This window comes from Balaenoptera acutorostrata, chromosome 2, assembly GCF_949987535.1.
Source record: "Balaenoptera acutorostrata chromosome 2, mBalAcu1.1, whole genome shotgun sequence".
Taxonomy (NCBI): Eukaryota; Metazoa; Chordata; class Mammalia; order Artiodactyla; family Balaenopteridae; genus Balaenoptera; species Balaenoptera acutorostrata.
In genome coordinates, this window is record NC_080065.1 from 80485144 (window position 1) to 80498699 (window position 13556).

Sequence of the window (13556 nt, forward strand, 5' to 3'; positions counted from 1 at the left end):
CTGGCAGAATGGAACTTTCAAAATATTTGCTAGCATTGACATGATTTGATAAAAATTTACAAAAGGAGAACATCGCCTCTGCAAAACCGAGGGAGTAAAAGCTGCCACTCAGTGGAACGCTTTACAGATCTTACAGATACATTTTTACTTGACTCTTGCCTGACCAGAGAGTCAACATCACGTCTACAGTAGAATAATTTAAACGCAACGACTTCAGATGACTATCAAAACTAAAAAGGCCATAGGAACATCTGTTTAACTCGGAAGCGACACTCACTCTGTCTACTTGTTAGGCAGCGATCCACTCGCAGCAGAAAGTTTTGAGAAGGGAGGGCGGGAAGATGAACAGACTTCTGCTTAAAGGGTTTCCCCAAGACATGACCTCACGTTTGCCATTAATTCACCTCCTCGCATTTCTAATTTTCCCTGCAAGTTGTTGGGTTTGCTTGTTTTTCTTTTGACAAGATGAGACTTAGCTAGACAGTCCTTTTAGGAGATCTCCAAAAAGTACCCATTTTATGTCTAACTTTATTCCTCTCCTATTTGGCTACAATTAATACTTCCACTTTCATCGGCAACTGAGAAAGCTACTCAAACAGCTTCTAGTAGTAGGTATTATTTCTATCAAAAGTAAAGTCAGAGCGCAAGTCAGAACTCTACTAAGCAGGAGCGGGACGTTTTCTTTCCACTGCTTGAACTTGGTAGCACCCCTACCCCGCCAGCAACTCCCGGGGTCTCGATCGCCCACAGCTGGAGGCGTGGCCCCGCGCACCCAGGCTCCGGCCGCGCCCACCTGTCACTCACCCGGCTGCTGCCGCGCTCCTCGCCCTTCTCCGCGGTTCGCGGCTCTGCTGGGCTCCGTGCTGGCTCAGCTCGAGGCGGCGGCGGCGGCTCCAGCAGCTGCTCCAAGCAGGCGGTGCCCGGCAGGGAGGAACTCTTCTGATGGCACAAGTGCGCCGCGGTGCCCCGACGCCGTGCACCCTCATCTCGGGCGCGGTCCCCCCTCGGGGGCGGCTGGGGTGAGGAGGACAGGGAGGATGAGGCAGAGGACGAAGAGCGAGCTGAGTCCGGGGAGCGTCCGCCAGGAGGCGTCACTCCGGCTGCTCCGGCGGCTGCCAGCGGACCCCTTCCCGCGGGAAGCAAATGCTCGCGGATCCGGCGGCGCAGCGTGGACCCCTGCTCCGCTCTGCCAGCACCCCCGGGCTCGACAGGCTCCGGCGAGGAGCAGCACAGGTTGGGCTGGGAGGAGGAGAAGACGCGGTCCAGCACTTGCTTCCGTTTCTTGAAGCCGCTCCACCTGCTGCCCGCGCCACCCGAGCCGGCCAGTGCGTCCCGCCTACCCCCCGGGGGTGGCGGGGAGGGCGACGGGGTGGCCGCAGTGCGGCGCTCGGGGACCCCCGCGCGCCCGCCCCCGCCGCCCTTGCTCTTGCCCACCCCCAGCTGCAGGTTCTTCCAGAGCCGGGCCTGGAAGGAAGAGGACGCCGCCGCAGGCTCGGGCGAGCCCGCCGCGGCAGCCCGGGGCTCCATCCTCCACCCCCTGCTCCTCAGCTCCCCTCCTCCTCCTCCTTCTTCTCCGCCTGCTCCGGCCGCGCCTCCTGCCGGAGCCCCGCGCTGGCGGCGAAGACGGCAGACGCAGCAGCAGAAGCCGGGAGTGACCGGCGGCTTCAGGCCAGCGCGGGGGAAAGACGCCGCCGCCGCCGAGGCTCTCCGGCCGCGGGACTCCGGCGCGGCCTCTTCCTCCCGCACCTGCGGGGGTGGGCTGGCGCTGTAGCCAAATCTCGGCCGCCGCAAAGTTTCTAGCTCCGCGCTCCGCGGCTCCAGTCCACTGGAGTCCCCCAGGCCGCGCCCCGGCCCCCTCTCCTCTCTGGCTCCGGGCTCGGGACGCTACACGCACCGGGCGTGCGTTTCCAGCTGCGCCTGGGACCGCACCCGACGCCCTCCGGGCAGCACCTGTCAGCGGCGGCGGGGGCGGCTGCCTCCGAACTGGACGCGCGTGCGACTCACACAACAGGGAGGATCGGGCTGAAGACCCTCGGCGCGCCCCGGGACCGTCCTCCAGCTCCTGGGTGGGAGGACGCGCAGGCGAGAGCCGGGTGGAGCTGGTTAGGGACCAGAGCCAGGCTGCTCCCCAGGATCCGGCCACAGTTACCCACGCAGCTAGCTCCGGCCCGGCCGCTAGACTCGCCCTCCGGCAGTCATCCTAGGTCCGACGAAGTGAGCTCGAGTGGAGATTATGCGCCTTCAGTGGGTCCTGTGAAGCGCCCGCTGTCCACACCAAGAGGTGAAGCTGACCGAGTTCTGAGGCTGAACGCCGCTGCCCCCGCCCTGCTCCCCGGCCTGGGCCCAAGACCAGAGTTCGATTTCTTCTGTCTTGACTTCATCCCGATCCGCCCCTCCCCGCTCTTTGCTTGTGCCGTTAGTTTCTCTTGTGATCCGGGTCTAGAGGTTTCCGGAGTCTGACAATAAAGCCAGCCCTCAAGTTGCAGGGAGTTGACCGTGTCCGAAGACGTGGAGGGTGCGCACTGCCTCTGACCCCGTTCCAAACGCAGAGTACCTTGTTCTTTTCACTCAAGTGCATTTTCCTTTGGTTACGTGCAAAGCAAATGGGAAAGGCTCATTCAGACTTTGTTTCTCCCGAAATCTACTGCTCCCAGGGTCTTCTGATTCTACTGAGAGCCTCTTGAATGGCAGGTGACACAATGCCCCTTCTCAACTCCACTGCCTTCCACACCCCAAAATGTGGAAAACTCAGAAGAGCTTTGGCACCGTATTGTCTAATTCCAATCTCATCCAGCTGGCGGTATGCCCTGGATGTGTTACCAACCTCTTTAAGCTTTTTATTTTTCTATTTTTCCTTTATAACAAATACTTAACAAATATTTATTGAGCACCTACTATGTGTCACGCCATATGATAGGCTCTGAGGATGCAGCTGTGAGCAAGGCGGAGAGGGCCCCACCCTCATGGAGCCCATGTTCCAGTGGAAGAATCAAACAGAATTTCTAATGGTGAAATGTCCCACGGAGAAAATAAAACAGGAGATCACACAGAGTGGCTGTGGAGGTGGGGTTGCCAGATAGATTGCAGGACAGCCAATTAAATTTGAGTTTCAAATAAACAAGGAATGAATAATGTTTGAGTATATGTATGTCCCAAACATTGCACAAGACGTACCAAAATACTCTTTGTTGTTTATCTGAAATTCAAATTTTACTGAGTGTTTTGTATTTTTATTTGCTAAATCTGACAACCCCATACAGAAGGTTTTTTGGGTTTTTTTTTTTTTCACGTTATGTGTATGGGAGAGTCTCTCTGAGAAGCTAAAATTTAAGTTGAGACAATGAGGACAAAACAGCCATTGAAGGATCTGATTACAGCATTCCAGGCAGAAGGAACAGCAGGTACGAAGACCCCAAGGCAGGAAGCAGCTTGGCTGGGCATGTTCAAGGACAGACGGAACCACTCCAAATAATGTGGAGAAAGGTGGGTAGAGTTGGAAAGAGATGGAAGGGAAGAAGTGAGCAGGGTCCTGCTGGGGTGGCTCCTATAGCCATAGTAAGAGCTTGGGTCTCCTGTAAGTGAAATGGGGAGCCATTTGGAGGGTTTTTAAGCATGAGGGTGATGTGATATGACTCACTAATACCTACCTCACAGGGCTGTTTTAAGGATTAAGTGAAAAAGGACTTCACTCAGTGCCCGAGGCTTTTCCACACTAGAGAGTCACACTGAAAATACCACAACCATTAAAAATTACCTCAATATAGAGCTACTCTGATAGCCCAGAAAAGAAACTGTTACATCCAGAAGTCTTCTCTGAAGCATAGGAAAAATATTTTGTTACTAGTTTTTCTAGGATGTCATAAATGAAAGCATAGAGAAGATAAGTAAAAAAATAAATGATTACTATAGCAAATTGAGAAGAAATGATCATTGCTTCTTACCAAAACTCTTTATAAATATGTCATTTGTCAAATTTATTGACAAGGAGCTATGGACCCATGGAGATAACTCTACACAATTCAACCTTATGTTCATATAGTCTTTAATGATACATTTAATGGACTTTTGTAGGTTTATGTTTTCATTTTTCTCTTCTACCTAATTTTGCCTTGGACATACTAACTCTGAGATTTCGGATTCTGAAATCTACAATCCCAAATAACACTTATCCATCAATGTGAATTCATTTATAGAACTGGTAAGAGCATATGTAACTTTTCCTAAATATCTGAAGTGGATTATAAATTGAGAGGCTGCCCTACAAATTGTGCATTACATAAAATTGCACTAGATATGCTCCTTGCCATCAAATGTCTTGTTATATTTAAAATAAGATACTTATATAAAAAACTCTACAACACCAGGGGACAGTGAATGGTACTAAGTGATCACTAAGGGAATACAGAAGAGTGAAGAATCACTTCTGGCTTGACTGATCAAGGAAGATTTGTTGGAGACATCATCTGAGCTAAGATCTCTAACAAGTGACAGAGTACACCAAGAAGATAGATTGCCACCTGCAAAGAAAAGCAAAATTCAGGGCACGTAGCAAGACTTCAGTAAATGTTAGCTATTCCTTCATTACAATTTACTAAGCATCTTAAATATTTATAGAGCATCTATTGCTTGAATGAATATGAAATTAATATATGCATCACACATTGATATACAAGAGGCTGGGAAGGTGATAGATAAGGTCATATTTGAGTAGGAGCTCAAGGAAGTGAGGGAGGGTACCAAGTAGTGAATCTAAGGGCAAATTTTTCCAGGAAAAGGGAGCATTAAGTGCAAAGAGGCTGAGACAGGGACATGCTCAGCTTGAGGAAGAGCAAGAAAGACAAAATAGCTGGAACAGAGAGCAAGAGGGGAGTGGGAGGAGAAGCTGTTGCAGAGACGGCTAAGGGCCAGATCACGGAGGACTCTTTGGTCAACAGTGAGGACTTTGGGCTTGGTTGGGAGGGGAAGTCACTGGGGAGCTTGAGTAGAGATTCTCTGTGATCAACTTTCATTTTAAAAGACTCACTCTGGCCCCTAGGTTGACAATAAAGTGCAGGAAGGGAATGGGTGGGAACAGACCTTAGGTAGGGCCATCACTATAAATATATACGTAAGGGACAATGGTGGCTTTGACAGAGGTGGTAGGTGAGAAGGGGTTAAAGTGGTGAAATTCTAGATACACAATGTTTTGAAGATAGAAGTGAGACAACGAGCCATAGTTTGGATGTGGGGTGCTCAAGCATAATGCTAAATGGTTTGCATCCTTTACCGTATGTAATCTTCACTGCAACCCCATTTTATAGATGAAGGAACCAAGTACGAGGCATGTTTAGTGATCTTACAAAGTCACTCACTGGGTAATCAGCAGATCCCAAGTCTACAAGGTTCCAAAGCCACAGAACTTATTTAATTTTAAATGTATGCATAAATAAATAGAATAAAATAATAGAAAGAGACCTCAAAAGAGGCACTGATCCATGTCCTTACCTTGGGTGAGCAACAAGACCATCTTGGGCAGAACCACAACTTCCACTTGATGAGATCAAGGACATAAGTGCAGGCCCAAAAAACAACGTTTCTGGGACTAATTGAGTTAAAGGCCGACTAAACGGCACTTACGGAGCCCTCTTATCAGTGGAGCCTTGGCTGCAGTCCCAGCTCCTGGCACTGGGCCAGATGCCTTCAGGCCCTCATTTTCTCTCTCAGTCTCTGAAATGGGGACAATAATATCTATTGGGCTGACCCACCTCACAAGGACCCAATTAAAAGCCAAATGGAGGCAGCATTTCTGAAGAGGAAAGCCTGTCCACGAGAGACAAGTTATCACCACCTTGTAACCAAAGCCAAGAAAAGCTACCAGACGGACTTGTTCCCCCTCACATGGAAAATCCTTGCCTGTGTGGAAAGAAGCACTTTGAACCCTTCAAAACCAAGAACCCCGTTGTCACAAATCCACATGTTGAGATGGCTGCTGACTATACGGTCAACTTAACAGAATAAATTCCTGTGCGGGCGTAAACAAGTTTCCATTTCTTCCTTGAAAGTTTTCTCAAAGTTCTCAAAAGCAGTTTAATGTTAGGTAACTTCAGAGGTGCTGTTTCTGTTTACTCTGTTGAACATCAGCCGCTTCCTATTTTCGTCTTAACCAGGGTGGTAAACGATTCTAGAGTCCTAGACCAAGAGATGCTCTGGAATTTCTGTGTGGGAAGGACATAGGATTGTCTATGCAGCTTAAATTAGAGAGGGGGGAATTGAAGCTATGTTTGCATAATTTTTAAAAACTCACTTGTCCATATAAAAGAAGAGAAGAAGGGGTTACTGGAGATTTGGAGGGAGCCAAAGCCTCCCCTGCCCACCCCTCAATGCCAGTTCTGTGCTGCATAATGTCAGAAGACATGGACATTGGCCTGGTGCTGCATCTGAGGGCTCTGTCACCACAGGCAGCCCTTGGAGCCTCAGTTTTTCACTAGTAAAAAAAAAAAAAAAAATAGGACTAGTTTCCCTCTAAGGTCCCTTTCAGCTTAAAGATGATGTAAGCTTCTGAAACAAATCTCCAGTGTAGAATACAATCCATCTACTCATGCCTGGTCTGATTTCCTACTTTGTGGTGATACAAAGACAGGTACTACTGGATGGGCATGTAAATAACCCCCTTTGACAGATGCAAACTATTATATATAGAATGAATAAACATCAAGGTCCTATTGTATAGCACAGAGAACTATATTCAATATCCTGTAATAAACCATAATGGAAGAGAATATGAAAAATTGTATATATATCTGAATATACATATATATGTATATGTATATCTGAATCACTTTGCTGTAAACCAGAAACTAACACGACATTGTAAATCAACTATACTTCAATTAAAAAAAAATTTTTTTAAATACCTTTGAATATATACCCTGCTGCAGAAGCTGTTAGGGCCCTACTCCTATCCCTCAGGCCTCAGCACTTCAGTGAAGGTATCTGATCTCTCCACCTGAAGGCTGTCTTCCAAATCACATCCCTTCTCCCTCCAAGTGCCTGGAACAGCCCTCAACCAATGAGTGCTGGCACTGATGTGCAGGTGTTTCAATAACTCAGAGGCAGGGACTCTATACTGCTCCCAGTTCCAGTGCCCTCTGTACTGGTTGGCTTGATAACATGCCCCTTCTCAGCTTCCTTTTGTTCCTGTCTCACATGCCCCCTACCCTACCGCTGGTCCCTGTGCCTCATCAATAAACTGCTTGCATTTGAATCCTTCTTGCTAAATCAGCTTCTGGGGGGACCCAAAGTAAGGCACATTATAGAGACATTTCAAACTCTAGCTAATAAGGTTCCCAATTTGAGCACTCTATGAGAATAAAAGTAATGTCCTCCAGCAAGATTCCTTTGGGTCATACAATTCTCTTATAAAGACTATAAAGACATAAGTTATCCCAGAGCCTATAGTCTATCCTCTGAAAGTGAGACCCCTTGAGAACCAGAGTATTCATCTATGATTTACCTCCTTGATATGGTCCACTGACCTCCTAGAGTAGACAATAGGGTAGACTCCTAAGTATCTATTATGCACTGGAAAATTATTCTCTACTGATCATGATCATTCTATCCCTTTTCTCAGACCTGTAACCATTCCTGGAAACTATAAGAGTGTATTACTTGGGACTGGATTCAACTGCGAGTAACACATAAACCTTAAGTATGTTCAATAAGCCTGAAGGTCATCATCCAGACCTAGTATGGCATTCTTTCTATCTTGTTGCTCCAACACACATGCCTACCATTCCCCAAGTCACTGCAAATTCCAAGATCGTCACTGGAGCTTCTGCCATGACAGTCACCTTCCAGCCAGCAAACAGGAGGAAAGGGTGAAGAAGAATATGCCTCTTGATTTAAAGTTACTTCCCAACTCTTCTAATAGCCCAAGGGTTAGAACTTCAGCACATGGCCATGCCTAGCCATAAAATCTTTATTCTGGGCAGTTGTGTGCCCAGCTAAAAATCTGGATTTTGTTACTGGGGAAAAAGCGGAAGGTGAATATGGGGGGACAACAAGCAGACTCTGACACAGAGGAGCAGTCATTTGAGGGGCTTCTTCACTCACAAGGAAGAAGCACACAAGAAATGATCCCTTTATCTACACGTTTTGGTGTTTGGTGCAATGGCTGGAACTGCCGCAGCCATTTTGTTATGAAACTGAGGGTGAAGCGAAACTGGGTGCCTGGGTGTTGCTTTCTCTCTCCTAGAAAATGTACAAAAGCATGTACATCCTTGAAAACTCTTTATAAAAGTCACACTTTAAAAAAAAAAAAAAGCAGAGAAGAGAGATGGAAAACTTAGCAGAGAAGAGAGATGGAAAACAACCTCGATGGTTGAGGATGTCATTGAGCTACAGAATCAGTCAACCTGAGGCCTCCCTTAACCCTGATACTATTATTATGTAGTTATCCATTTATTAATTGTTAATTAGAAAGTTAATTTATCTAGGTTTTTAGCCAGTTTTAGCTGAATTTTATATTAGTTTCTTATTGTTGTCACAACAAATTACCATAAATTTAGCTGCTTAAAACAACACCCACTTGTTACCTCACAGTGTCTGTGGGTCAGAAGTCTGGGCATGGGACGGCTCAGCTGGTCCCTCAGCTTCAGATCTCCTAAGACCGAAATCAAGGTGTTGGCAGGAGGGCACTCCTTTCTGGAGGCTCCGGAGAAGAATCTGCTTCTAAGCTCATTCAGATTGTTGGCTGAATTAAGTTCTACGGACTTGCAGATCTGAGGTCACTGTTTCCTTGCTGGTTTTCCACAGGAACGAGGGGCGGGGGTCATACTAAGCTTCTAGAGACTGCCCGCATCCTTGACTCCTGGCCCTCTTCCCTGTCTTCAAAGCCAACAAGGACAAATTGAGTCCTTCTCACACTTCCAATCTCTCAGACCCCACCCTCTGCTTCATCTCTCTTACTGACTCCTCTGCTGTCTTCTAGTTTTAAAGGCTCATGTGATCACATTAGGCCCACCTGGGTAACCCAGGATAATGTCCCTATATAAGGTCAGTTGATTAGAAAACTTAATTACATCTACAAAGTCCTTCCCCACCTGTACCGATACTAGCATTCGACTGAGTAACTAGGGACAGGAATCTTGAGGGGACGTCTTTAAAATCCTGCTTACCACCAGTTTCCTAGAGCCCAAAGCATCCCGATTGACACATCCTCATTGTAGACCAGAAAAAAGGTTACCTCTCCCCAGATTGCCTCATTCACAGTGGGATATTGAACCCAGAGGAACTGGCTCAGATTTACAAAGTAATAGAATGAAGACTGACATTCATCAATGATAAGAACACTAAGAGACTGGCTAAACAGGGCAGACCTTTCCTCTTTGCTGTGTTATTTTGAATCTGGTCCTTTTGCTAATTAGACTCATACTTCTCCCCTATTTTCTTCTAACATAATGCTTTCCAGGTTGCAACCAGTTTTTAGTTTATTTCGAATCCAATCCCCTAACTCACACATTTTCCCCTAAGTGAGATAAAATGGTTATTTAAGAAATATACATTTTTGATTTCAAACCGGTGCCTGAAAATTTAACTGCCTTTCTGGCAAGCCCTGTTTAAAAATGTCTGCCTAGAAAATGCACAGGCAAGAACTAAGTAGATGAAATTTTTGTATTTTTTTTAATAAAGTAGGGTTTTCTTTTTATTTATTTATCTATCTATCTATCTTTGGCTGTGTTGGGTCTTCGTTGCTGCGCACGAGCTTTCTCTAGTTGTGGCGAGCGGGGGCTACTCTTCATTGCGGTGCGCGGGCTTCTTATTGCAGTGGCTTCTCTTGTTGCAGAGTACGGGCTCTAGGCGCGCAGGCTTCAGTAGTTGCAGCACGTGGGCTCAGTAGTTGTGGCTTGGCTTGCAGGCTCTAGAGCGCAGGTTCAGTAGTTGTGGCACATGGGCTTGGTTGCTCTGAGGCATGTGGGATCTTCCCGGATCAGGGATCGAACCCGTGTCCCCTGCATTGGCAGGAGGATTCTTAATCACTGCGCCACCAGGGAAGCCCTTTTGTATGGTTGTATTCTGAGCTGACCTTCCCTCTGAATCACATAGGGTAAGTAGGAAAATGGAAGGAAAAATGGAGTTACTAAATGTCTATAAATATCCTTAGAAAAATTAAATCAAGTACAATGTCTTTTATGAAGAAAATTACCTTAAATGAAACTCAATTGGCTAAAATATGTTTCTCAGACCCTGATTTGTAGCTTGTAAATCCATCCCCTGTGTTTGTTCTTAATCTTGACTTCTGCCATCATCCACAGTTAAACCTCTAAATTCTGGTCATGTAGTTACATAGAAAGTACAGGTATGTTTTCCCCCTTCAATTGAACACCTGTGAAATCAAGATATGAGGGGACTTAGCCCAGGCCTCATGTAAAGTCAGTGGTGGAACCAGTGAGGTCATTACAGGTAGCAACATCTTTTAGGGGACCTTAGGTATAATCCATCCTTACTCCCCACCACCCCCAGTATTTGTGGATCTATTTCTCATTCAATTCTACAATTCAGCAGATTGGATCTCACCGCAATGTAACCACTCCAAGATCGAGAATTGCTTGTCTCTGTCAGGATATATCAGACAATAGCCTGAACTCCAAAGACATCAGGTCTGGCCTTGCACAGACTTGGCTCAGGCTGGACAGCAGTGCCTGGGAACTTTGTGCTTTTCCCCGAGCATCGGGTTAAGAAACTAATTTGAGGTGGAACTATTGCTGCCAAAAATAAACAAAATGGTATTCACCATTTACTGGGGCTGTCATCTATAAATAGGACCTCTGAGCAGTGATGAGGTTTGATATATGGCAAGAGGGCTAGGGACCTATAGGGACAGTTTCTCATTGCAAACAGCAGTGCACTGGGATCAAAAATCAGTCCTGCTAACTTTTGTGCAGATAAGAAGAAAAATATAGTCTCCTTTATGTTTTCTGTAATGAATCTGGTTTTCCTTTAGAGTAATGCCACTCAACCAGAGGTTAATGGAGAAAAAAATAACAAAATATTCAACCCAATTTTAACAATCATCAAGACTGAATCCTTTTGATAATCCCTTTAGAAAATGCCCACAGTCTTCTTGGGACAAAATGTTTGTCTCTCAAGGGAGCCTTCTCTTCCAACTCTTCCTAAGAAGGTATCTTCGGTGGATGCAGAAAGGCTGTGATTTTCCACATCTTCATGAAAGCAGGAAAGAGTCAGCGTTTGAAGGCGGTGTCATCTGCCTTTTCTGCTCTGGGGGTGATACTTCTTGTCCACCGGGTTTGCCTGCTAACAATCCTAAGCAAGTCTGTGCTTACACGATCTGGTCTCTCCCACCAGAATCAGAACCTAGAGAAGCTCCCAGATGACGCAACCTGCCCTTGGCTCTCACTGGCTGGGGCCCCTGACATCTATCTGTACATCCCTTATCCAGCCTGGACCCAACTATCCATACTAAGCCTTTGCTGGGAGTACATCTAGGCCCACTGGCTCTCAACTCAGTACCCACAACATTAAAAAATAAGGCAGGCTCAGAAAAGCTGAATGTCAGGGCCTCCTCCTGCCAGCTACAGAGAGCCGTCTAGTTTTTGTTAATGTTGCTGCACCCTAAATTGGTTTGCAACAGCTCTGTCCTCTGGGAGTAAATAGTTGGAACTCTTGCTCTTGTCTCTCCCTCCCTCTCTCTCTCTCTCTCTGTCTCTCTATCTCCCCTGCCTTTCCTCCATCCCCTTGGACTGGCCTTTGGTACCCAGACAGGATAGGCTTATCAGTCAGGGTTACAGTAGGAAATAGATGGCACCGTCAAATAAGGAAATTTTAATATAAACTTAATAAATTTAATTATTTTCAAATGCGTGGCAAGGTTTAGAGCAGTAGCTCTCAGAATGTGGTCAGGAGACCTGAGATCCTTTCAGGCCAAAGCTATTTCCCAATAATTCTAAGATGTCTTGTGCCTTTTTCACTCTCAGTCTCTCACAAGTGTCCAGTGGGGTTTCCCAGAGGCTACATAACATGTAATATTTACAAACAAAGGACATCATAAACAAAGTAAAAGGTAAAAAAACAAATGGGGGGAAACATTTGTAAAATATCTAACAGGCAAGAGATCAAAATGCAGAAATTATAAAGAACTCCTTAAGCTGGTAAGAAAAAGACAAACAACTCAATAGAAAAATAGGCAAAAGACATGAACAGGAAATTCACAAAAGAAAAATATTAATAGCAAAAAGAAAAAGTGCAAACTTATCTTCCCACTAAGATACAGTTTTTTTATTTATTACAGAGATGCGTAAAATATAAAATTGCTTGAGTGTGTCAGCTTTGGTATGTGTGTGGGAAATGAATATCACAGTCATTACTAACGGCAGTGTGAAATGTTACAGCCACTTCAGAGGTCAATTCGTGTGCATTATTTAAACGCACATAATTGATGACTCCCAAATTCCATTTCTAGGCATCTTCCCCACCCCCCAAACTCTGTACATAGACTGGGAGGTATGTATAAGAATCGTATTGCAGCATTGTTAGAAATAGCAATCAATAATGGTTAGTATTTGCAAAAATAAAATTAAAAAGGAAAAATTTGAATGCCCTTCAACACAGTAATGATTATATAAATTGTGATTCATCCACACTGTGAAATTCTATGTAACAGACAAAAGACAAAAGACAAAAATAAAGGGGTAGATCAATATGTTTACATAAGAAAGATCACCAAAGCACTGCTGAGTCAAAAAAAGCAAGTTGTAAATTGATATTTATGTTATGATAGCATATTTACATTAATAAATAAATTCACAAGTAGAAATCAGTAGTATTTAAAAAATAATATACCACAACATGTTTAGATTCATCTTCACAGTGGAAAAATAGTTTGATAATAGGAAACAGTTTGATAATAATTTATTAAAATAGTATGCCCTATTAATTGGTCAAATGAGATCAAATAATACTTAGAAATTATGTAACAAAATTCAACATTCTTTCCTAATATAAAAATCTTAGTAAAAGAAAAAGAGATGGATAATTTTTAATGTGATATAATAATATATATCAGTACATAAACCCCAAAGCCAGCAATATATTCCATAGCAAAGCAATAACAGAGGCAATCCTGTGTAAGTCAAGAATGAGGCAAGGATTCCAAACAAGGGCATGGCTACTTAAAAGTGTTTTGCAAGAGTGAGCCAGTGCATTTAAATTAAAAAATGAAATAAGATGTGTAAATATTGGAAAGTATGAGGCAAATTTTTCATTACTTATAGATGATATCATTGTGTATTTGAAAAACTCAAAAAAATCCCATAAAAACAATAAGAGGGCTTCCCTGGTGGCGCAGTGGTTAAGAATCTGCCTGCCAATGCAGGGGACACGGGTTCGAGCCCTGGTCTGGGAAGATCCCATATGCCACGGAGCAACTAGGCCCGTGAGCCACAACTACTGAGCCTGCGCGTCTGGAGCCTGTGCTCCGCAACAAGAGAGGCCGCGATAATGAGAGGCCCGCGCACCGCGATGAAGAGTAGCCCCCACTTGCCGCAACTAGAGAAAGCCCT

General features: G+C 45.1%; 1 protein-coding gene across 10 annotated transcripts in view; it reads right to left on the minus strand.

Moving 5' to 3' along the window:
• MCTP1 (multiple C2 and transmembrane domain containing 1) overlaps nt 1-3618 on the minus strand; it is a 560962-nt gene extending 557344 nt beyond the window's left edge. For 3 of the 10 annotated variants that reach the window (XM_028162670.2, XM_057541268.1, XM_057541265.1), the window contains exon 1: nt 805-3613. In XM_028162670.2, coding sequence (XP_028018471.2) covers nt 805-1527 — 723 coding nt within the window. In that variant the 5' untranslated portion in view covers nt 1528-3613. Of the gene's footprint in view, nt 1-804 lie in introns of all 10 variants that reach the window. The other 7 variants (XM_057541264.1, XM_057541263.1, XM_057541269.1 and 4 more) reach the window with 4 other exon arrangements.
• Between the last annotated feature and the right edge of the window lie 9938 nt (nt 3619-13556).